This window comes from Tripterygium wilfordii, chromosome 15 (assembly GCF_013401445.1).
Source record: "Tripterygium wilfordii isolate XIE 37 chromosome 15, ASM1340144v1, whole genome shotgun sequence".
Taxonomy (NCBI): domain Eukaryota; kingdom Viridiplantae; phylum Streptophyta; class Magnoliopsida; order Celastrales; family Celastraceae; genus Tripterygium; species Tripterygium wilfordii.
The window spans coordinates 7150435-7176164 of record NC_052246.1 but is presented as its reverse complement, the minus strand read 5'-3'; the positions used below and the strand labels follow the sequence as shown (position 1 = coordinate 7176164).

At 41.8% G+C, this 25730-nt stretch overlaps 2 protein-coding genes and 1 pseudogene across 2 annotated transcripts; 1 reads left to right on the top strand and 2 right to left on the bottom strand.

Annotated features, from left to right (window-relative positions):
* Positions 1-6371: 6371 nt before the first annotated feature.
* LOC119979835 lies at positions 6372-8726 on the bottom strand. The gene is made up of 2 exons (XM_038822463.1): positions 8349-8726; positions 6372-6776 (listed from the first exon to the last, which is right to left on the bottom strand). Exons 1-2 carry the CDS (start codon positions 8724-8726, stop codon positions 6372-6374), a joined length of 783 nt encoding a protein of 260 aa, XP_038678391.1.
* A 10438-nt stretch (positions 8727-19164) lies between these two features.
* Positions 19165-19264, top strand: LOC119980154 (annotated as a pseudogene).
* A 2810-nt stretch (positions 19265-22074) lies between these two features.
* Positions 22075-22506, bottom strand: LOC119979834. The gene has a single exon (XM_038822462.1). It carries the CDS (start codon positions 22504-22506, stop codon positions 22075-22077), a length of 432 nt encoding a protein of 143 aa, XP_038678390.1.
* Positions 22507-25730: the final 3224 nt, after the last annotated feature.

The window sequence follows — 25730 nt, the reverse complement described above, 5'->3', positions numbered from 1 at the left end:
GGGGAGAATATTCAGCCTAGGCTAAGGTTGAACGTCACGGGAAGTGAAATGGAAGAAATATCAATATGGATTCCCAAATCTTTGACAGTCTCTTCTGCTCCCGTACTTCCACCCGTTGGAATTAGGAAACTGATCTTCCCTGAGGACGCCAAAAAATTGGATGCTATGCCTCTTCCTAGCCAGTTCAACTACTCAGTGGCTCATTGTTTTACTATGAGTGTTTGAGGAACGTATCAGTATATCGTCATTAGTTTATATGACTAATATCACCTTTATTGTGTTCTTAACAGGCACTGCAAGGGGTGCTCAGGTTTGGAGGGAACGCTATTGGCAGTTTGAGCAAATAGAGGACTGAAAAGGAGAGACTAGAGGGCGTGATAAAAGGGCTGGAAAACGACTTGGCCAATGTCATGTCCACACAAAAAGATTTAGAGCATCAACTGATTGGGGAGAAGAACAAGAATACTCAAATGTCTGCTCAAATCTCAAGGTTGGAAGAGAAATTGAAAGAAGCAGATGAGCAGCTCCTGCAGTCAACTGAATCGTTGAGTGCATTGGAAAAGAAAATGCATGACGATGCATACAAAGCCACCCAATTCGAGTCAAGGATCCATCAAGCAATCAGAGATGCTCAATATTTCAAGGATTGTTGGGAGGGAGCCGCCAAACAACTGGAGAGTGCAGAGGCCAAAGTGAAAACACTGGAATCCCAAATACACCACCAGGCTAACCAACTTGGTGATGTTTCCAAAGAGAGGGACCTGTTAAACAAAGCGTTGGCGGCGCAGACAATAAAGACAGCAGAAAAGGTTGAAATGGCCAAGAAAATGGAGGAAAACTACCTTATCAAAATAGGGGCCATGGGAGGTGTTGGTCAAGCTGCAGAGAGGTTCAGATTGCTAACCCAGTACAAGAAGAATAAGCATCAGAAATGGGATGTGGACTTGATGCTCAAGAAGGTTATGATAGTACTTGAAAACTACCAGCCTAATCAAAGATGGGTTGTGGATGAAGAAACAATTGAAGAACCTAACATCGAAAAAGACCTGGCGCCTCCAGAGAGTGATATCCCCACTGTTGAACAACTGCCCATTGAGGTCAGTGAATCGCCAATACCTGGTACTGTCACAGAAGATCCTCCAGCTAAAGTACCTCCGACTCCTAGGATTGAAGCTTCAATTTCTGAGTCTGAAAATGCAGATGAGGATATCCCACGTGCGGATCCTCCCATTACCTCGGAGGCCATCGAGATTGAAGCGACAACAAAAAATATTTGAACTTGTTGGTTTTGAATTTTGGTTATTTGTAATAATTGTTCGAACAATTTAGTATTTCCAATTTCCATTTAATTTAAATGCGCTAACATAGCAATCTACAACAAGTAACCTTACTCTGGTAGCAATCTACAATAAGTAACCTTACTCTGTCCCCCCAGTTTAAGTTGGATTTGTTAGAAAGTAACTCTAAAAGTCCAATTGAAACTACGACGAATTACGTGTAAAGAAACTAAAACTAACAAGGTGGGACGTTTTGCCTCAATTATTTCCATCTGGAAAGAAGATAGCAGGGTGAATCTCAAAACAGAGTAACAAAATCTTGACTGAGAAAACTCCAAGAACTGGATAGGTATGCCAAGTGGCAGGCAAAAATTTACAAAAATCAACAAGTGTCCCAGAACACCATCGGTGGACTTAATAGAGAATTAAATCCACGAGACTATTACGCTCTATATAAGAGGAATAGAACACACCAGAACATACAGGTTGAAGATAATTTGGCAAGAGAATATGGTGATATTGGTACCGATGATCAGGCTACACTGTCAATTCCGGTGAAGCCCATGTGGGTTGCCTAGTACTGACGGTGAGTCTGATCAGCCGTGCCTTATATCATTGTTCTGGTCAGGAAACACAAAAGGTCTTGGCGCCGCTTTGGCGATGGCACTTCTTGGCGTCGTCACGTCTTGGCGTCGGTAATAATATGTACTCAATGTTTCTATATTTTTAATACTGGATGAACCTTTGTCCCCCAATAATAAGTGCGTTTAATGGCATACGCTGATTGGAATAACTTAGACTGGCATTTAATACCATTTCAACTACAGCAACTACAGTTCTAAGAACCTCTTACAGTTTTCAAGATTTAATTGAATTTGACGATTTTTTAGAAATTTAAATATGTTTAGACTTCTTTGTCTATATTAAATGTTCATGTAGATTTTTCGGTTGTAAAGTTTATCTTGACTCTTTGATTACCACAAAGAATTAATTGGAGAGTTAATTTTGGGTGTTCTCGAGAAGATGAAAAGGTAATGTTTACAACTATATAAAGGCTAATTCTCTTTTGACAATGGAATTATCCTACAGACAAGATAACTACACCTAGTCTTTACAGAAATGACTGCTTCTCAGAGCTCTGTAAACTCTCCATCCAATTCTGACGACCATAGGGACGTGAGTTCGTTCCTTCCCCCTGATTATCGAAACCCTACACAGTACATCGCCGACCTGAAGGAGGTGATGAAAGAGATGGAAAAGAACATGAAGGACCAGGAAGAGCATATCACAGAGCTGACCAAAACTCTGCAAATCGCAGGATGTGCCATGCTCCAACTGGAGGAGCTTACGGAAACGCGAGCCATGGAGCTGAACATAGCCAAGCTCCAAGACTCGCTCCTTAATCTTTCTGTTTTGATTAAGGAAGCGAGAAATAAAATGAGCGAAAGTTTAAACATTTGGTGGTAAAGACCTTATGTTTTATATGTATTGAGTTTTATTAATAAAAATTAATATTTCCCTTAATAAAGTTTTTCAAATACTTCGCAAATAAAGTACATTGCAAAAACTGAAGTAATAAAACTCATAAAAACAGTAAAAATTGAAAAAGCATGAAAACTTATCTAGTATGCTGGCGTCCCCATGCTTTGGCGTCCGATCAGACGACTGTCTTTAGTTTTTCCGTACTTTACAATCCCTGCGCTCAAAAGAATAATCAAAGGTAGTCGATGGGACTCCCATCGACACTCCGAAGCTTAAATTAGTTCACATAATGAGACACATAATGAACCACAGAAGTTTAAATATGTAAAGATACTAAAGGAAATATTTAAACTACAATTACAGCAATATAAAGACAAAAAATCATGTGTGTTTAGAAATGGTACAATTTTAGATGAACGGGGTTCCAAGGATGCAAGATTGCTTCTCCATTTTCCCTGTGTAGTCTATAGGCGCCGTTTCCTAGTACCCTGTCGATCAAATATGGGCCTTCCCAGTTCGGACCCAGCTTCCCAGCGTTCAGCTCTTTGGTATTTTGAAAGACTCTCCTGAGCACATAATCTCCCTCTTGAAATGCTCGAGTTCGAACATTTTTGTTGAAGTACTTTGAGACTTTATCATGGTATGCAGCTGTTCGTGTGAGCGCCTGATCTCTGAGTTCATCAATAGTATCCAGCTGATCATTCAACTCCTGCCAATTCCTTTGTTCATTTGTCCAGTGAAACCTAGCAGATGGGAGTCCAGCTTCAACTGGTATGACGGCCTCAGACCCAAATGCAAGAGAGAAAGGAGTTTCCCCCTAGGCGTTCGTGAAGTTGTCCTGTAAGACCACAGTACCCCAGGTAATTCATCAGCCCAAGCACCTTTAGCCTTCTCCAGACGCTTCTCCAGGGTTTTGATCGAGGTTTTATTGGAAGCTTCAGCTTGGCCATTACATTGGGGATGTCTTAGCGTCGTAAAATCTACCTTGATTCCCCAATTCGTACAGAACTCCTGAAATTTATGACTTGCAAACTGTGGGCCGTTATCTATCACAATCTCTTTAGGTACTCCAAACCTACATATAATGTTCTTCCAGACGAACTTCTTCACATCCAGGTCTTTGATCAATGAATAGGACTCAGCCTCAATCCATTTGGTGAAATAATCAGTCATGGCCAGAAAGTATTGTCGTTGACCGGATGCCTTGGGCAAGGGACCAACTATATCCATTCCCCATTTCATGAAGGGCCAAGGTGCCACGTTAGGAGTAAGTTTTTCTGGTGGCATGTGTGGAATTTGAGCAAATCTCTGGCATTTATCTCACCTCCTTACATAGTTAATTGCGTCTGATCTCATTGTCGGCCAATAATACCCAGTGGTTAGTGAACGATGAGTTAAACTCCTTCCTCCAGAATGATTACCACACTCTCCTTCATGCAATTTTGCCAACACATACTGGGCTTGTTCTGAATTTACACATCGCAACAAAGGACCCGAATAAGATCTTCTATATAGCTGCCCACCATGTACTGTATACCGAGCAGCTTTGGCGACCAAACGTCTAGACTCATTCTTTTCTGCTGGCAAAACACCATCAACCAAGTATTGAACAAACGGTGTCATCCATGTCTGGTCTGAACTAACAGGAAGAACCTCACAATCATTTTGCTTCTCTACTTCTTTATGATTGCTGATTGACAGCCACTTCAGGTGCACCAGAGGAATTGCCTGCTTCTGGTTAGATTGGATTGACGACCCGAGATGGGCCAGTGCATCCGCATATGAATTATCTGCTTGCGGAATCTGAGTTATGGAAAACTCCACGAACGCCAGTTGCAGTTCCTTCACTAGCTCCAGATAACAAGTCATCTTTGGATCTTTGGCCTGATAAGAACCAATAAACTGGTTTACTATCAACTGCGAATCCGAGTAAACCTTCAAACTTGTGACTCCCAGTTCTTTGGACAACATTAGACTAATAATCAAAGCTTCATACTCCGCTTCATTATTGGTTGCATGGAAACCGCATCGGACTGCCCGTTGAATTACACTCCCTTCTGGAGAGATCAACACAATTCCCAGACCACTGCCTCTGACGTTACTAGAACCATCAACATATAAGGTCCATACCTTTGGGGCTTAATCTACCATGTAAAGCAACTCCTTGTCTGCCTCTAGCTGTATTGACGGAGCAAAGTCAGCAACAAAATCTGCCAGGACTTGTGACTTGATTGCGGTTGTAGGTTGATACATAATGTCGTATTCACTAAGCTCCACCGCCCACTTGATTATCCTTCCAGACAACTCGGGTCTATGGAGTATACTCCTCAACGGGAAATTTGTCACCACAGCAACCGAATGGCACTGAAAGTACGGCCTCAGTTTTCTGGCTGCAACCACCAAAGCGAAAGCTAGCTTCTCCAGTAAACTATACCGGGTTTCCGCATCCAGTAAACTCTTACTCTCATAGTATATTGGCAACTGCTTCTTATCTTCTTCTCTGACCAAAACCGCGCTTACTGCTACCCCAGAGACTGCCAAATACATGTACAACTGCTCTCCAGTGCTGGGCTTGGACAATAGTGGAGGGGAAGTAAGATAGGCTTTCAACTGGTTTAAAGCATCTTCACACTCAGGTGTCCACTTGTAGCTAACAGACTTCCTCAAGATAGAGAAAAAGTGACAGCACTTGTCGGATGATCTGGAGATAAAATGACTAAGGGCCGCCACTCTCCCGTTGAGCCTCTGAATATCCTTGACACAAGTTGGAGAGGAAATGTTAAGTATGGATCGAATCTAATCAGCAAATCAAAAGCCTGCTGAAGGTGCTCAAGATGTTGATAGGCAACTAAGGATTTTACCAGCATATCGTCAATATATACTTCCATGGTGTCCCCCAAATACTTTGAAAACATCTTATTCACCAATCGTTGGTATATGGCTCTGACATTCTTCAACCCGAAGGGCATCACCTTATAGCAATAAATTCCTCTCTCAGTTATGAAAGCTGTTTTCTCCTGATCTTCCGGATGCATCAAAATCTGATTGTACCCCAAAAAAGCATCCATAAAGCTCAACAATTCGTGGCCAGCTGTCGCATAAACCATCATGTCTATGTGCGGCAGCGGAAAAGGATCTTTCGGGCAAGCTTTATTTAAATCTGTAAAGTCAATACGACTCTCCACTTGCCGTTCTTTTTCTTTACTACCACAACGTTGGCTAACCAGTCAGGGTACTGTACCTCTACTACAGACCCATTATCTAGTAGCTTCTGAACTTCTTCGTTAATCACTAAATTCCGTTCAGGAGCAAACTTCCTCCTCTTTTGCTTGATAGGAGGATACTCAGGATTAACCTGGAGCTGATGCATCACGACATCAGGGTCTATTCTAGTCATATCTACATGGCTCCAAGCAAAACAATCATGATGCTGTGATAAGAACTGGATCAGTCTCTGTCGTAGATGAACAGGCAGCTGCGCTCCAATAAGGGCTTTATGATATGGAAAGTCAGGATGGATCTACACTTCGTCAAGCTTCTCCATTCCTGGCTAATCTGGCTCCAGACCGGGTGCCTGGTTCTGTAGCTGCTATGAGGATTCTCCCTTGCTCCTCATTCTCCCTTGCTCCTCATAGTGGTTTTATAACAACTCCTAGAAGAGTGTTGATCTCCCAAGATCTCCCTAACGCCATTATTGTTGGGATAGCGCAGAATTTGATAATATGTGGAAGGTACGGCCCTTATCGCATGCAACCAAGGTCGTCCTAAAATAGCATTATAAGCAGAAGGTGAATCCATGACGGAAAACCGAGTCTGCTTGTTCAACCCTAGAGCATAGATGGGTAACACAACTTCTCCCACCGAGTGGCTCACCTCACCATTGAACCCGATAAGAGCCGTTGACTTCCACAATATCAAGGTCTCATCTAGATCCATTCCTTCGTAGGCAGCCAAGAACAACACGTTGGCGGAACTCCCATTGTCAATTAAAATTCGCTTCAGGTTAATGTTTGCAACCTGAAGTGTGAGCACCAGAGCATCATGGTTGACCGACACCAAAGTGTGTGTGTGTGTACTTACCCCAAGTGTAGGGTATCGTCAAGTAATAAACCGATGAGTCCGGTATCGATCCACGAGGAAGCAATGCAAATTTGAAGTGAATGATATGCAAATGACTATCTAACACTAATAAACACAATGAATATCAAATAAAAGCAAGTAAAAGAAATGGGCCGAATGACTCGGTAGCATGAGCGATTTTGTAATCAAAGTAAGCACAAATTGGATTTAAAACAATTAATTAAAAACCTAGTCTCTAGTCCGTCCCGGTGGCTACTCGGTTCTCATACTCAAGGTATCATTGCAAACACACACAACCATACACAATGCATTGTGTGATACTATCAATCATGCATATGCAAAGAGAATTGGGATATAAGACTTCAATTCATACATGTAGGCCATCGGGTCTCTTAATCTACGATGAACGCAAAGGGATAAGCACCTAATATTATGGATTAATGTTCCCCCTTGGGGCTCGGCTTGGCTAACACCCTAGTTTCACACTCAAAGATCAATTAACCATAACTCTCCCATGCACATTCCTAAATTAACCCAAAACCCCATCATCAATACACATAATTAATAGCTATGCAATGAAAAACTCAATTAATTAAGGAAATCATGCAATGGGTTTAACAATTCTCAATCGAACACATTAGATGCAATCCCTAGACTAGACAATCCAAGAATACAATCAAATATGTCATTCCCATAGATCCAATCACACAACTATCACGAAATTAAAAGAGAGAAATCGAAGCTATGATTCTTTGAGCATACCTTGAGTAATCGAAACCTTGCACCCACCGTTCGGGACTAGAAACTAGAAAGGGAACTTAGCCACTCATTATAATGAGGATAAACATCAATTTTATAGATAAAAACCAATGTTTACAATCAAGATCACAAGAACTAAGTAAAACCCTAGAGAGAGAAAGAGAGAAAAACTATGGAGGCTAGATGTTGTGTGAGATGAATTATGTGAAGGAAGACCCAATCTTAGGGTTTTCTCCTCTTTTTACAATGGAAATTACCTATATACCCTTATACAAACGTTCCCCATTGGCTACATACATGATTTACCCCAAATGCCCTTGAAATGTTGTGCAGAAAAATTGCAGTTCCGCGGTGGTGTCCGGACTGGTGTCCGGACGGGTGTCCGGACAGGTGTCCGGAAACTTCATGCGTCCATCAACTTTGAAGCTTCTGTCTTAATTTGTGAAGAAAGCGTCCGGACGGAACTTTAGGTGTCCGGACACCCACTGTCCGGACAGGTGTCCGGACACTTGCTGAATCCCAGCTTCTTCTTTCAGCTCCAAAGGTGCCCAATTCAGTCATTTAAGCCCGATTTCCTGCAAAACCAACGGGAAACATGTATAAGGGTAAAATTACTTTATTTAAACACAAATGCATTACTATAAGCACTAGAACCTCCTAATTAGATGATATTAGGACCTCAAAATAGAGGTCCGATCAATGGTGCGGGTGTAATAGTTGGGTAGCTTCATCGTCCGTGAAGACCATCACCTGGTTAGTGAAAATTCCCAGGGATTGTGCCATTCTAGTAGCTGGGTTTGCTGCTTCCTTCTCGTGCTTCTTGGCAGAGGTGTGGGATAATCCACTGATCTCTGATCCCCCAGAAATCACACAGTAGGTTTGAGTAACTGGTGGCGGCGGTGGCAATGCTTCTGGGTCATCGACTTTCCTCTTTTCCCAGATTGCTCTACCGCGCTCAGAGAGCAACTCTCTGAGGTGACCTCTTTTCAACAGGTAATCCACTTCGTATCTAAGGCCTCTGCAATCAGGAGTAGTGTGGCCAATGTCCTGATGAAAGTCACACCACTTCTTGGGGTCTTTCCATCCTTCAGTCTCTTTCTTAGACAGCCACTTCACCTCGCTGCCCATCTTCTTCAAGACTTGTACAGCCTCGACTTGGTGTATCTTAAGAGGGTACTCTGGATAGTTTTTTGCATAATCTGATGCTCCAGACTTGCGGGAGCGCTAGTTACTGCTAGGCTCGCCAAAGGTGGATTGATCCTTCCTAGGACGTTTGCCCTCTCGCTTCTCTTCCTTAGGAGGATTGACTGGCTTTCTCCTCGCATCCTCCTCCCACCGAACAAATACGGTACCTTTCATTAGAGCTTCTTCGTAGCTCCTAACATCACATTTTGTGAGTTCTTCATAAAACTCCCCATCTGGGAGTAAACAACTCTAGAGCGCTTGAATAGTTGTTCCTGGGTCACAATAGGGTATGGATACTTTCTCCATATTGAATCTTGACAGGAAGTCACGGAGGGATTCCCCCACTCATTGGGGCAGTCGGTATAAATCATCAGAGCACTTATGAATCTTCCGACTACTCGAGAATTGCACCATGAATGTCTCGATTAGCTTCTCGAAAGAAGCAATACTGTCGTTGGGTAAGTTGATGTACCAACGCAGAGCCGAACCTGTAAGATTCGATCCGAAACCTTTGCACATGCATCTCTCGTGCATGCCGTACGGTATGGCAATAGCACCCATCTTTAATTTGTAGTGAGCCACGTGATCCTCAGGGTCATCAGTCCCATTATATAACTTCATGCTTGGGACGCTGAACCTGTGCGGCAGATCCGTTTGGTATATATTGTCCACAAACGGTGACCCCGTATAGCAATTGGCATTAATTTTGGCCGAAACAGGAGGTGCTTTAGTCAATTTATCTATATCTCCCCACAGTTCGAGAATCTACTTGGCCATCGCCGCCTGGGCGACCGAAGCGATAGTGGGTCCTGCGAAAGGTGCAGCAGGAAAAAGCGGTGGCTGTGGGAGCCTACCTCTTGGAGAACCGGTCAAATCTACAGGGGCATCCCTATTGACATTTTGCTGAATTTCTTCTGTCGCAGGATCCTTACCCCGCGAAGTAGAGGTATCATATCCCCCGAGGGTGCTCCCGGGGACAAACTGGGCACTTAAAGGATAAGGCAAAGGGTCTCTAGGGGGTGGTGTTTGTTCAAGGCGAGGAAAAGGTGGAATTCGGACTGAAGTAGGATCATGGCCTTGGGAAGTGCTTTGGCTTCTCAACTGCGAAACCTCTTCACGAAGTGCTGCGTTATCGATTGACATTGATTCTAACCGCGCATCCGTGTGCTGTTTGTTCTTTGACATGCCTTCTCTCATGGCTTGCATGAGTTCCAACAGCTGGTTGTTAGTGACTTCACTGGTATCAGCCATAATGAAAAGTTGTCGTGAAATCTTTTCGGCCAAATACTTGCAAATGTGCCCCCTACCTGGCTCGTCAAATTGTAGGAGCAGATTTCTACAATCGTTGAAAGGTTAAATTTTCTTCCTGTGGGGTCCGTTTGCAGCTTTGGATCCTGCAAGTTTCACAACAAGGCAAACCGTGAAAGCTCCTTAACCGGCTTGGGGGGTGCCGGTCGTGGAGGCTCCGACGATCAAGTTAGTACTTGTCAGAGATGGAAGACCAGCTATAGTCTTAGGTGTTTTGTCTGAATGAGTATTCTGTAGAGTTTGTAGGAAGTGTTTTTTGTTTTGTCTAGTTTGTTCAGAAAATGCTCGATCCCCCGCATACGAAAAGAGGGGGGTATTTATAGAGAACAAGGATCGACCTCGGGAATTGTGTGTACATTCCGGTTATACCATTGGACCAACTTGTATGAAATAGGTGTATAAAAAGTCTACTATCCCGGTTGTGTCAGGGTAAGCGATAAAGTAACAATGTGTCATGATTAAGACAGGCGTCGATGAAAAGTATGGAAGAATTGTAGGCGGTATTTAATGAATAGATACGTATATGAAAGAAAGTCATACCTAAGGATGTGAGCCAGTCACACCTATAAATATTGGCTGTAGATTAGACTGATAAGGACTGCTTTATGAGTGAGGTAGTCCGAGTAATGGCTCTCATATGTGCTGCCGCCATTAATATGTTCTGGCGACTGTACCCGGTCGCCAATACCTGCGGAAGTCTTGACACCTAGTTCCATCATGCAAAGGAAGGATCATAATAAAGTGACCAGTCTATAAAGCAATAAAGATCCTGTAGATAAGTGTCAAAGAATATGACAGTTTTGGTGTCGGAATACTGTTTATATTACTTAGCAATGATGTAAAGATTGTATATGGACCCAAAGATAGGCTTTTAGGTTTGGGCCTAACTGTGATAATTAACCTGTGGACCTAGACAGTCCAGCTTGTCTTGTCGTTACGTGACCAGGTGGGGCCATACCATTTTTGGCACCTACACATACCATCTTAAAACAATTTTCTCGGAACTTATATTCAATAGATGCTACTCCTATCTTAGATATAATAATATCATTCTTACCATATCTTTTCTAGTATGACCACACATCTTACGAAGCATTCACATTTGTAATACATGTATTTTTTGGATGTCATCTCTTAATTGCCCAACACTCGAAACCATACATCATTGCAACTCAATTAATTAAGGAAATCATGCAATGGGTTTAACAATTCTCAATCGAACACATTAGATGCAATCCCTAGACTAGACAATCCAAGAATACAATCAAATATGTCATTCCCATAGATCCAATCACACAACTATCACGAAATTAAAAGAGAGAAATCGAAGCTACGATTCTTTGAGCATACCTTGAGTAATCGAAACCTTGCACCCACCGTTCGGGACTAGAAACTAGAAAGGGAACTTAGCCACTCATTATAATGAGGATAAACATCAATTTTATAGATAAAAACCAATGTTTACAATCAAGATCACAAGAACTAAGTAAAACCCTAGAGAGAGAAAGAGAGAAAAACTATGGAGGCTAGATGTTGTGTGAGATGAATTATGTGAAGGAAGACCCAATCTTAGGGTTTTCTCCTCTTTTTACAATAGAAATTACCTATATACCCTTATACAAACGTTCCCCATTGGTTACATACATGATTACCCCAAATGCCCTTGAAATGTTGTGCAGAAAAATTACAGTTCCGCGGTGGTGTCCGGACGGGTGTCCGGACGGGTGTCCGGACAGGTGTCCGGACACTTCATGCGTCCATCAACTTTGAAGCTTCTGTCTCAATTTGTGAAGAAAGCGTCCGGACGGAACTTTAGGTGTCCGGACACCCACTGTCCGGACACTTGCTGAATCCCAGCTTCTTCTTTCAGCTCCAAAGGTGCCCAATTCAGTCATTTAAGCCCGATTTCCTGCAAAACCAACGGGAAACATGTATAAGGGTAAAATTACTTTATTTAAACACAAATGCATTACTATAAGCACTAGAACCTCCTAATTAGATGATATTAGGACCTCAAAATAGAGGTCCGATCACACCCCCCAACTTAGACGATGCTAGTCCCTAGCAATGCAAACACTACCTAAAAAAATAAAATAAAAACCTAACTCACTGACGTAGGAATCACGGTTGCATTTAGCATATGCAACAAGCCTTTAAACCCCTAGGTCACCCTAGTGGACGAGTTGTAGTCTCGTGAGGGCTTATCAGAGCGATACCCACAAACACTTGTCAAGGGATCCACCATTACTTTGAAAGCACCATAAATGATTCTTAAGTTCTCACATGTAAGAAGTAGAGCTAATCCCCCAATTCCCCTGCTTGGTCAAAAACATGCAAAATCTATGGAAAATCAATCTCAATCCCCTTAAAAATGACCAAGAACATTTTATACTATGAAAAATATATGTGCAATCAAACTAGACAACTCAACATATTCACACAAGCAAAACCTTGTTATGGACCCTTTTGGTGTTCATAAATTCCCAATCCCAAATGTACACAAAAACATGAAAGCATTGTGCTAAGTGAATGACTTACACAATTGAATTAAATGTATGTGCTTATAAAAGATAATTTGGATGGGCATAGCTTTGAGAAAGAAATCACCTACAAGAGCAATTAATGCATTCACCAACTCACTTGCTTACCTTGGATCAAATTCATCAAAAGGTTAAATGGGTTGTAATGTGGTCATGGGACAAGGTAGGAAGAATTTGGATCTAGGTAACAAGTTGCAAGGTTAAGTTCAAACATGTGAGCTAAACTCTCATTTTTGTCACCCCTTCCATTGTACCACAATTTCAAACACTTCTCATCCTTTACACACAAAGGATTAACTTTATTGCATACATCTTCTTTTTCTTTTTTTTTCTTTTTTTTCTTTTTTTTTGATATTTTTCTTCTCTTTTCTATGCATTTTTTCTTTTTCTTTCTTTTTCTTTTTTTTTTAATGTAACATCATTTATACAACAACCCTCATAATTTTTTTTCATAATAAGGAGGGATAATATCACTACTGATTTATTTTTCAAGCTCCTACTCAACCTTGCAACCAAAGGTGGGAAATATTTGGGAAAATAGCTCACACAAGGCTTGTAAGTGAAATCAAGAAGCTTAAAGAAATTTTGGCTTATAATCACTCACAAATGAATAGGTTAGGCTCAAATCTCTCAACCTAATGAATCCTTCAATCCTAAGTTCACAAGCAAGTGGCAAAATACAAAAATCACACTTCTCAGTAATCAAATGTAATGGATGCAAAGCTATTGAAGAACACGCGCATAAGATGGCAAATGAATATCAATGAAAAACATCACCCGAAACCCAATGTGTATCAATGAAGAATGGCTCAAAGGAATGAGAAGGGTAAAAAGGTAATTTTCAGGCAAAAGAATCCAAAAACGCAATCATACAAATGCTTCAATGCCAAGATGTCTGCTTAACTACACAATTTTATATCAAACTAGGTCCCAATCATCCCAAGAAAGATTGATTACAATTATCCCACTCAATTGCATGTATCAACTTTACAAAAGAAATCAAGAAACCTACTCTACACTTGCACGTTTGAACAAGAATAAGAAATTAACATTCAAATTGGTAGTGAATCCCAAAGGCCTCTACCCTTCCCTTCCTAAAGTCCATCTAGCATGTATGAACAACAAAGCACAACACAATAGGATAAAGGGTAGGAAGTCATACCATACTCTTCAAAAGTGGTTGGAATCATGAGAAACGAAGCATGTCCTGAAAAAGTTAATACCAACCACACTATCCAAGCATGACACAACAAGACTTTTTTTTTTTTTTTTTCAAAATTTTCAAATTTTTGATATTCACAAAAGCACACCAAAATAAAGCAAGTTTCACAATGGATTCACAATTCCCTCACCCCCCAACTTAAATGAGACATTGTCCCCAATGTCAAGAATGGAAAACAAGGCAAGAACAAATTGTGAAATGCATTGTGAACATACAAAAACACACCAAAAATGAATGAAAAATAATCTAACACTACATATTTACAAGAGAGCTCTTTTCACGCACACTAGGAAGGAGTGGGATCCACAAGGTCCCATTCTTCGGCCAATTCATTAAAATTTTCCAAGTATGGTTTCAAACGTTGGCCATTAACCTTAAAAGTTTTTCCACTCCTAGGATCATCAATGTCAATGCTTCCATATGGGGAAACCTTACGGATAATAAAAGGTCCGGTCCATTTGGTACGTAACTTCCCGGGAAACAAGTGTAACCGGGAGTTGTATAAAAGAACCTTTTGTCCCTCATGAAAAACTTTCCTCACAATGTGCTTGTCATGGTATCTTTTCATTTTAAGCTTAGAAATTTTAGCATTTTCAAAAGCATCATTCCTCAACTCCTCAATCTCTTGGATTTGGAGTTTGCGATGCCCCCCAACTTGATCGGTGGAGTCATTCAAAGTGCGAATGGCCCAATAGGCCTTGTGCTCCAATTCCACCGGCAAGTGGCAAGCCTTGCCATAGACAAGTCTATAAGGAGACATTCCAAGGGAAGTCTTATACGCAGTACGGTAAGCCCACAAAGCATCAATCAATTTTGAAGACCAATCTTTTCTATTGGGACCAACCGTTTTTTCAAGAATACGTTTAATCTCCCTATTTGCCAATTCCGCTTGGCCACTTGTTTGTGGATGATATGGGGTGCCAACTTTGTGCAAAATGCCATATCGTTTCATCAAAGTTCTAACTGGGGCATTGCAAAAGTGAGACCCACCATCACTTATGATGGCTCGAGGCATCCCAAATCTTGAGAAAATGTTTTCTTTTAAAAATTTTATCACAACTTGGTGATCATTTGTTCGAGAAGGGATGGCTTCTACCCACTTGGACACATAATCCACACCAACCAAGATATACAAATAACCAAATGAATTAGGAAAGGGTCCCATGAAGTCAATGGCCCAACAATCGAAAATTTCGAAAATGTTAATAGGTTGGAGGGGCATCATCTCACGTTTTCCTAAATTACCTAGCCTTTGGCAATTGTCACAAGATAAGCAATAAGCATGGACATCTTTGTGCAAAGAAGGCCAATATAAGCCACTTTGAAGAATTTTGGCTGCGGTCTTTTTGGAGGAAAAATGGCCTCCACAAGCATATTTATGGCAAAAGGCCATGACACTTTCAAATTCATTATCGGGAATGGACCTCCTAATCACTTGATCAGAACAATACTTGAACAAATATGGGTCATCCCAAAAGAAGTTTCGCACATTACGAAGAAATTTGGATCTATCAATCTTACTCCAATGAGATGGCATGTTTCCGGTCACCAAAAAGTTGGCAATGTCCGCATACCATGGAGTCAATTTAGAAGAGATGGCATTAGTGAGGAGGAGTTGTTCATCCGGGAAATGCTCATTGATGGGTAGGCCATGTGAAATCAAATTTTGTCCGGGAAGTCGAGAGAGATGGTCGGCTACTACATTCTCCACTCCTTTCTTATCTTTAATTTCAAGGTCAAATTCTTGAAGTAAGAGAATCCATCTTAACAACCTAGGCTTGGCATCCGCTTTGGAAAGTAAATACTTCAACGCCGCATGGTCGGTAAAGATGATGACTTTCGAGCCAACCAAATAGGACCTAAACTTGTCCAAGGCAAAAACTATAGCTAGTAATTCCTTTTCGGTGGTGGTATAATTCACTTGAGCATCATTCAAAGTCTTACTAGCATAGTATATAACATGAGCATGTTTTTCTTTTCTTTGTCCTAGGACCGCCCCAACCGCCACATCACTTGCATCACACATGAGTTCAAAGGGCATACTCCAATCGGGAGTTTGCATAATGGGTGCGGTGGTTAGGGCACCTTTCAAATCATCAAAAGCTTGTTGACATTGTGGTGTCCATTCAAAAGAGACATCTTGAGCAAGCAAGTTACTTAAAGGTTTGGCAATGGCACTAAAAGAATTAATAAACCTTCTATAGAAACCCGCATGACCCAAAAAAGATCTCACATCTTTGACACATGTAGGGGGAGGTAACTTTTGAATTAATTCAATTTTTGCCTTGTCAACCTCTATCCCTTTAGACGACACAATGTGTCCCAATACAATTCCATGTGTCACCATGAAATGACACTTTTCCCAATTGAGAACCAATTGGCTCTCCTCACATCTTTTTAACACACTTGCCAAATTAGCAAGGCATTGGTCATAGGTGTCTCCGTAAACCGAGAAATCGTCCATAAAGACCTCCACAATCTTCTCAACCATGTCACTAAAGATACTCATCATGCACCTTTGAAAGGTGGCCGGAGCATTGCATAACCCAAAAGGCATGCGTCTATAAGCAAAAGTTTCGAATGGACATGTGAATGTGGTCTTGTCTTGGTCTTCTAAGGCAATCTCTATTTGATTATATCCAGAATACCCATCTAGGAAGCAATAATAGGCTCGACCCGCTACTCTCTCAAGGACTTGGTCAAGGAAGGGTAAGGGGAAATGGTCCTTTCTAGTAACCATATTGAGTCTACGGTAGTCAATACACATACGCCACCCGGTTTGAATTCGAGTGGGCACCAATTCGTTCTTGTCATTCGTAACTACAGTAACTCCGGACTTTTTGGGGACCACTTGGGTAGGAGATACCCATTTGGAATCCGCAATGGGATAAATGATCCCCGCGTCAAGCAATTTTAGTACCTCCCCCCTAACTACCTCCTTCATGTTCGGATTCAAACGTCTTTGCATTTGTCTAACGGGCTTAGCTTCCTCTTCCATGTAAATCCTATGAGTACAAACCAAAGGACTAATCCCCTTCAAATCAGCAATTGTCCAACCTATTGCCCTTCTATACCTTTGCAAAACTTGAACAAGTTTCTCTTCTTGGGGAGAAGTAAGTAGGGAAGATATCACAACGGGGTATGACTCCTTCTCGCCCAAAAACACATATTTTAATTCACTTGGTAAGGGTTTCCTTTCCGGTGTTGGTGGATGCTCTAGAGATGATTCAAGCTTAGTCTTGGAAGGTTCTAATTCCTCAATAGGTGGGTTGAATCGTCCTATGCTATGGATAGCTAAAGACTCCAAAACCTCATTAATTTCCTCTTCCTCAACTAGAAATTGACTACCTTTTTCGCTCAAAGCTAGCACACCTTCCACCGAATCCCTAGCAAGAGTTTTCTCGAAGTTCTCCTCAACATATGAATGGATCCAATCTACTTCCCTAATGTCTTCAAACTCTCCCATTTGCTTAGACACATTAAAGATGTTCATCTCCGCGGTCATATTCCCAAAAGATAGCACCATGACACCATTCCTACAATTGATCAAAGCATTTGAGGTTGCTAGGAAAGGTCTACCTAAAATGACCGAAATTGGTTTGCTAAAGCTAGGGAGGGGTTGAGTATCTAAAACCACAAAGTCAACCGGGAAGTAAAATTCATCCACTTGAACTAGTACGTCTTCAACTATTCCTCTAGGAATCTTGACGGATCTATCGGCTAGTTGCAAAGTAATTCTTGTAGGCTTAAGCTCACCTAACCCCATCTGTTGATAGACCGAGTATGGAAGGAGATTAACACTAGCACCTAAATCCAACAATGCTTGCTCAATCCTATGGTTCCCTATGACTATGGGAATGGTAGGGCAACCGGGATCCTTATATTTAGGTGGAGTGGTGGCTTGTAAGATGGAGCTTGCTTGCTCTGTAAGAAATGCCTTCTCCTTCACATTCAATTTGCGTTTCACAGTACACTTGCATACGAGGGAACTTGTTTGATGGCATCTAAAAGAGGTATGTTCACTTTCACTTGTTTGAAAAGTTCAAACATCTCTTTATGTAGAGCCTCATTGGTTTTCTTCCCTAATCGGTGAGGAAATGGTGGCCTTGGGATACACTCTTTATCCTTAGACGTGTCTACCCTTGTCCTAGGTGATTGTCCCTCACTCGCCTCATCGTTTCTTGGTATTTTCTCACCTTTCTCTAAATTTCTGGATGCATTGTCCGGATGATCCAAAATAGGTGTCCGGACACTTGCATCAAGTGTACCATTTTCCTGCACAATTTTCTCCAAACTATTCTCCTTTCCACTATTTCCTTTGTCCTTCCTCCCCACACTATCCCCAAAATTCTGCACCTCATCACTTTGATCAACATTCTCATTTGGTATGGGCCTATCCACAATGCTTCCATTCCTCAAAGTGAGGATGGATTGGGCTTGTTCATGTCCACTCACCCCCCCACTAGTAGATTCCACCACATTGGCTGGTTTGGATGGATTGGGATATGGTTGAGCTGGGAATTTACCCTTCTCATATGTGGTGAGAGCTTGGGTGACCTTAGTGATTTGACTCTTAATATCCTCAATGGCTCTATTGGTTTGTTCTTGGAATTTGGTGGCCTTTTGATTCTCCCCTATTTGGGCTTGCATGAAAATGTTAAGAGTGTCTTCAAGAGACCTCTTAGGAGGTGGAATGTACGGTTGTGGAGTTGGTTGTGCAACACTTGGAGGAGGCAATTGTTGTTGGGGTGGAGTGGGGAGTGATTGAGATTGAGCATTCCCATCATTCCTCCACCCAAAGTTTGGATGATTCCTCCAAGGGTAATTCTCATTGTAAGAATTGTTGCCTTGGTTATTAGTAGGGTAGGGCTTTCTAAAGTTTTGAGAATTGTTCCCATTGTAACCTTGCCCAAATAGGACTTCCTTACAAGCCGGTAGAGCATTACACTCATCCGTCCTATGATCCCTACTTTCACACAAAGTACAAGCAACTTGTTCATCAACACCAACCACATTTATAGGGGCCTTTTGTGACTCTAAGGACTCCAATTTCTTGGACAACAAAGCAAGTTTAGCATGCACATCATCATTTTCATTCAAAACAAACTTGCCACTAGAGTTTGGCACAACATCATGTCGGGTTAGTGGAGGAGCTTCCCAAGATCGGGATTCCTCCGCCAACCCATCAAAGAAAGTGAATGCTTCATTGGCATCCCTATTTAAAAAATCACCTTGAGTCATAGTGGAGACCAATTTCTTCAAAGATGGAGTCAAAGATTTGTGGAAGAAATTCACAATTTGAAATTTTTGAAATCCATGGTGAGGGCACATAAACAACAAATCTTTAAACCTCTCCCAAGCTTGGAAGAAGGTTTCATGTTCTTTGCAATGAAAATTCATGATTTGTGTTTGGTAAGAGATGGTACGGTGGGAAGGAAAATATTTGTTGAGAAATTCTTCTTGCATTGCCACCCAAGTCGCAATGGATTGGGGGCGTAAGTTCTCAAACCATTGTTTTGCATGATCCTTCAAAGAGAATGGAAAAAGTTTGAGTCTCAAAATTTCTTGTGAGCATGTGACATCACCAAAAGTAGTACACACCGATTCAAAATCACGCACATGTGAATATGGTCGTTCCGATTCCATTCCATGGAATTTGGGAATCATTTGGAACATTGACGGTTTAAGGCTCACGTTTTGTTGGTTCGGTGGCATGATGATGCAAGAAGGTTGGGTTTGCCTTGCGGGATGTGTAAGCTCCCTCAAAGTGCGATGCTCTTGGGCTTGGGCATGAAGGTACTCCATAGGAGGAGGTGCATGAAGGTTTTGCCCAAAAGGAGCATATTGTGGCACTTGTGGCAGTTGAGGCATATTGTAATACATGGGATGCACATAGTTATATGGGGGAGGCATATGGTATGCGGGAGGCATATTGGGAGGTTGGTAGACATTTTGTGGGGCAAATTGCGCCGCATTGTCGTGGTGAAGTGGTTGAGGTGCATTTTGCAAAGCATGCTCAACTGGAACATTTGGCAAATTTTGGGCATCTTGCCCTTGCACAGGATTCATTAATTCATTAATGTTCACATGTTGCAAAAGACGACGCAATGCATCAAGATTCATATCACCCCCACGTACACTCCCCGCATCACTCACATTTATATCACCACCTATCCCATCTCTATTAGACCCATGCCCACTAACATTATCTCTAGGTTGAGACATGATGGCAAGGAACAATAGCAAGTAGCACACAAAAGTAGCAATCAACCACGTCAAGTAACACAAGATTTTCAATCAAGGAACTACCAAGAACGATATTAAGCAAGAACAAGAGCAAGGAGAGGAATAGAGCAACAATCAACCTTAGGAACAATAACACACCAAGATGTAGCAAGTAGTGATAAAAATAAAAATGCGCAAAGCTCTCTCAAACAACGCAGCACTACCAAGCAACAAACAAGGTGGCATCCATCGCCCACAGGAATCTAAGTTAGCCCCATCCGCCAAGTTCTCCTCACAAATTTTTTTTTTCTCTTTTGTTTTCGCTCTTTTCAGCAACTACACTAAATCAACTACACTAGAAAGCAAGTAAAAGGGAGGAACGAAGTTACCCTTGAAGCGTGACCGTGCTCCTTCCTTATTTGATGGTGTTTAATAGCATAAAGCTAGCATCTACAAGCCACCCAGCTCCGTCTTTGACACTCGCTTCCCCGGCAACGGCGCCAAAAACTTGACCGACACCAAAGTGTGTGTGTGTACTTACCCCAAGTGTAGGGTATCGTCAAGTAATAAACCGGTGAGTCCGGTATCGATCCACGAGGAAGCAATGCAAATTTGAAGTGAATGATATGCAAATGACTAGCTAACACTAATAAACACAATGAATATCAAATAAAAGCAAGTAAAAGAAATGGGCCGAATGACTCGGTAGCATGAGCGATTTTGTAATCAAAGTAAGCACAAATTGGATTTAAAACAATTAATTAAAAACCTAGTCTCTAGTCCGTCCCGGTGGCTACTCGGTTCTCATACTCAAGGTATCATTGCAAACACACACAACCATACACAATGCATTGTGTGATACTATCAATCATGCATATGCAAAGAGAATTGGGATATAAGACTTCAATTCATACATGTAGGCCATCGGGTCTCTTAATCTACGATGAACGCAAAGGGATAAGCACCTAATATTATGGATTAATGTTCCCCCTTGGGGCTCGGCTTGGCTAACACCCTAGTTTCACACTCAAAGATCAATTAACCATAACTCTCCCATGCACATTCCTAAATTAACCCAAAACCCCATCATCAATACACATAATTAATAGCTATGCAATGAAAAACTCAATTAATTAAGGAAATCATGCAATGGGTTTAACAATTCTCAATCGAACACATTAGATGCAATCCCTAGACTAGACAATCCAAGAATACAATCAAATATGTCATTCCCATAGATCCAATCACACAACTATCACGAAATTAAAAGAGAGAAATCGAAGCTATGATTCTTTGAGCATACCTTGAGTAATCGAAACCTTGCACCCACCGTTCGGGACTAGAAACTAGAAAGGGAACTTAGCCACTCATTATAATGAGGATAAACATCAATTTTATAGATAAAAACCAATGTTTACAATCAAGATCACAAGAACTAAGTAAAACCCTAGAGAGAGAAAGAGAGAAAAACTATGGAGGCTAGATGTTGTGTGAGATGAATTATGTGAAGGAAGACCCAATCTTAGGGTTTTCTCCTCTTTTTACAATGGAAATTACCTATATACCCTTATACAAACGTTCCCCATTGGCTACATACATGATTTACCCCAAATGCCCTTGAAATGTTGTGCAGAAAAATTGTAGTTCCGCGGTGGTGTCCGGACTGGTGTCCGGACGGGTGTCCGGACAGGTGTCCGGAAACTTCATGCGTCCATCAACTTTGAAGCTTCTGTCTCAATTTGTGAAGAAAGCGTCCGGACGGAACTTTAGGTGTCCGGACACCCACTGTCCGGACAGGTGTCCGGACACTTGCTGAATCCCAGCTTCTTCTTTCAGCTCCAAAGGTGCCCAATTCAGTCATTTAAGCCCGATTTCCTGCAAAACCAACGGAAAACATGTATAAGGGTAAAATTACTTTATTTAAACACAAATGCATTACTATAAGCACTAGAACCTCCTAATTAGATGATATTAGGACCTCAAAATAGAGGTCCGATCAATGGTGCGGGTGTAATAGTTGGGTAGCTTCATCGTCCGTGAAGACCATCACCTGGTTAGTGAAAATTCCCAGGGATTGTGCCATTCTAGTAGCTGGGTTTGCTGCTTCCTTCTCGTGCTTCTTGGCAGAGGTGTGGGACAATCCACTGATCTCTGATCCCCCAGAAATCACACAGTAGGTTTGAGTAACTGGTGGCGGCGGTGGCAATGCTTCTGGGTCATCGACTTTCCTCTTTTCCCAGATTGCTCTACCGCGCTCAGAGAGCAACTCTCTGAGGTGACCTCTTTTCAACAGGTAATCCACTTCGTATCTAAGGCCTCTGCAATCAGGAGTAGTGTGGCCAATGTCCTGATGAAAGTCACACCACTTCTTGGGGTCTTTCCATCCTTCAGTCTCTTTCTTAGACGGCCACTTCACCTCGCTGCCCATCTTCTTCAAGACTTGTACAGCCTCGACTTGGTGTATCTTAAGAGGGTACTCTGGACAGTTTTTTGCATAATCTGATGCTCCAGACTTGCGGGAGCGCTAGTTACTGCTAGGCTCGCCAAAGGTGGATTGATCCTTCCTAGGACGTTTGCCCTCTCGCTTCTCTTCCTTAGGAGGATTGACTGGCTTTCTCCTCGCATCCTCCTCCCACCGAACAGATACGGTACCTTTCATTAGAGCTTCTTCGTAGCTCCTAACATCACATTTTGTGAGTTCTTCATAAAACTCCCCATCTGGGAGTAAACAACTCCGGAGCGCTTGAATAGTTGTTCCTGGGTCACAATAGGGTATGGATACTTTCTCCATATTGAATCTTGACAGGAAGTCACGGAGGGATTCTCCCACTCGTTGGGGCAGTCGGTATAAATCATCAGAGCACTTATGAATCTTCCGACTACTCGAGAATTGCACCATGAATGTCTCGATTAGCTTCTCGAAAGAAGCAATACTGTCGTTGGGTAAGTTGATGTACCAACGCAGAGCCGAACCTGTAAGATTCGATCCGAAACCTTTGCACATGCATCTCTCGTGCATGCCGTACGGTATGGCAATAGCACCCATCTTTAATTTGTAGTGAGCCACGTGATCCTCAGGGTCATCAGTCCCATTATATAACTTCATGCTTGGGACGCTGAACCTGTGCGGCAGATCCGTTTGGCATATATTGTCCACAAACGGTGACCCCGTATAGCAATTGGCATTAATTTTGGCCGAAACAGGAGGTGCTTTAGTCAATTTATCTATATCTCCCCACAGTTCGAGAATCTACTTGGCCATCGCCGCCTGGGCGACCGAAGCGATAGTGGGTCCTACGAAAGGTGCAGCAGGAAAAAGCGGTGGCTGTGGGAGCCTACCTCTTGGAGAACCGGTCAAATCTACAGGGGCATCCCTATTGACATTTTGCTGAATTTCTTCTGTCGCAGGATCCTTACCCCGCGAAGTAGAGGTATCATATCCCCCGAGGGTGCTCCCGGGGACAAACTGGGCACTTAAAGGATAAGGCAAAGGGTCTCTAGGGGGTGGTGTTTGTTCAAGGCGAGGAAAAGGTGGAATTCGGACTGAAGTAGGATCATGGCCTTGGGAAGTGCTTTGGCTTCTCAACTGCGAAACCTCTTCACGAAGTGCTGCGTTATCGATTGACATTGATTCTAACCGCGCATCCGTGTGCTGTTTGTTCTTTGACATGCCTTCTCTCATGGCTTGCATGAGTTCCAACAGCTGGTTGTTAGTGACTTCACTGGTATCAGCCATAATGAAAAGTTGTCGTGAAATCTTTTCGGCCAAATACTTGCAAATGTGCCCCCTACCTGGCTCGTCAAATTGTAGGAGCAGATTTCTACAATCGTTGAAAGGTTAAATTTTCTTCCTGTGGGGTCCGTTTGCAGCTTTGGATCCTGCAAGTTTCACAACAAGGCAAACCGTGAAAGCTCCTTAACCGGCTTGGGGGGTGCCGGTCGTGGAGGCTCCGACGATCAAGTTAGTACTTGTCAGAGATGGAAGACCAGCTATAGTCTTAGGTGTTTTGTCTAAATGAGTATTCTGTAGAGTTGGTAGGAAGTGTTTTTTGTTTTGTCTAGTTTGTTCAGAAAATGCTCGATCCCCCGCATACGAAAAGAGGGGGGTATTTATAGAGAACAAGGAACGACCTCGGGAATTGTGTGTACATTCCGGTTATACCATTGGACTAACTTGTATGAAATAGGTGTATAAAAAGTCTACTATCCCGGTTGTGTCAGGGTAAGCGATAAAGTAACAATGTGTCATGATTAAGACAGGCGTCGATGAAAAGTATGGAAGAATTGTAGGCGGTATTTAATGAATAGATACGTATATGAAAGAAAGTCATACCTAAGGATGTGAGCCAGTCACACCTATAAATATTGGCTGTAGATTAGACTGATAAGGACTGCTTTATGAGTGAGGTAGTCCGAGTAATGGCGCTCATATGTGCTGCCGCCATTAATATGTTCTGGCGACTGTACCCGGTCGCCAATACCTGCGGAAGTCTTGACACCTAGTTCCATCATGCAAAGGAAGGATCATAATAAAGTGACCAGTCTATAAAGCAATAAAGATCCTGTAGATAAGTGTCAAAGAATATGACAGTTTTGGTGTCGGAATACTGTTTATATTACTTAGCAATGATGTAAAGATTGTATATGGACCCAAAGATAGGCTTTTAGGTTTGGGCCTAACTGTGATAATTAACCTGTGGACCTAGACAGTCCAGCTTGTCTTGTCGTTACGTGACCAGGTGGGGCCATACCATTTTTGGCACCTACACATACCATCTTAAAACAATTTTCTCGGAACTTATATTCAATAGATGCTACTCCTATCTTAGATATAATAATATCATTCTTACCATATCTTTTCTAGTATGACCACACATCTTACGAAGCATTCACATTTGTAATACATGTATTTTTTGGATGTCATCTCTTAATTGCCCAACACTCGAAACCATACATCATTGCAAGTCGTATGGTTGACCTATAGAATTTTTCCTTTAGTTAGGTCGCATAAAACTCCAGATGCACTCTTCCACTTACCCCACCCATTTTTAATCCTATTAGCTACATCATAACTTATGTCTCCGTCTTCTAGGAAAATCAATTCAAGATATTTAAAAACCTTACTTTTTGTTACTTTTCTTCCATCTAATTCAATTGTTTGTTGTTCTCTTGTCTACTCTTACTAAACTTACATTTCATATATTTTGTTTTATTTCTACTTAGTTTAAATCTTTGAAACTCTAATGCTTGTCTCCATATTTCAAGTTTTGGGTTAATTCCCGATATCATCTCTTCCATTAGACCTATATCATCTGCAAACAATATGCACCAAGGTACCTCATCATGGATATGTCGTGTGAGTTCATCCATCATGATAACAAATAAAAATGGGCTTAGTGCCAACCCCTGGTGTAATCCTATTTGTGATGAGAAACTCCCCTATAACTCCTCCAACAGTCCTAATACTAGCTATAACTCCTTCATATGTATTTTTATCATAGTAATATAGCTAATCGAGACTCCTCCATTCTCTAAAATCCACCGCATTACTTCCCTGAGCACCCTATTATATGTTTTCTCCAAATTTATAAATACTAAATGAAGGTATTTTTCCTTTTGTCTATATTTTTCTACAAATCTCCTTAATAAAAA

Excerpts from the sequence above, each read along its gene's own strand:
- LOC119979835 (XM_038822463.1), bottom strand. The coding sequence starts at position 8,726 with ATGGGCAGCGAGGTGAAGTGGCTGTCTAAGAAAGAGACTGAAGGATGG. Across the intron at positions 6,777-8,348 it reads TGGGAATTTTCACTAACCAG|GTTGCAAACATTAACCTGAA; the intron begins GTGATGGTCTTC and ends CTCACACTTCAG.
- LOC119979834 (XM_038822462.1), bottom strand. The coding sequence starts at position 22,506 with ATGGGCAGCGAGGTGAAGTGGCCGTCTAAGAAAGAGACTGAAGGATGG.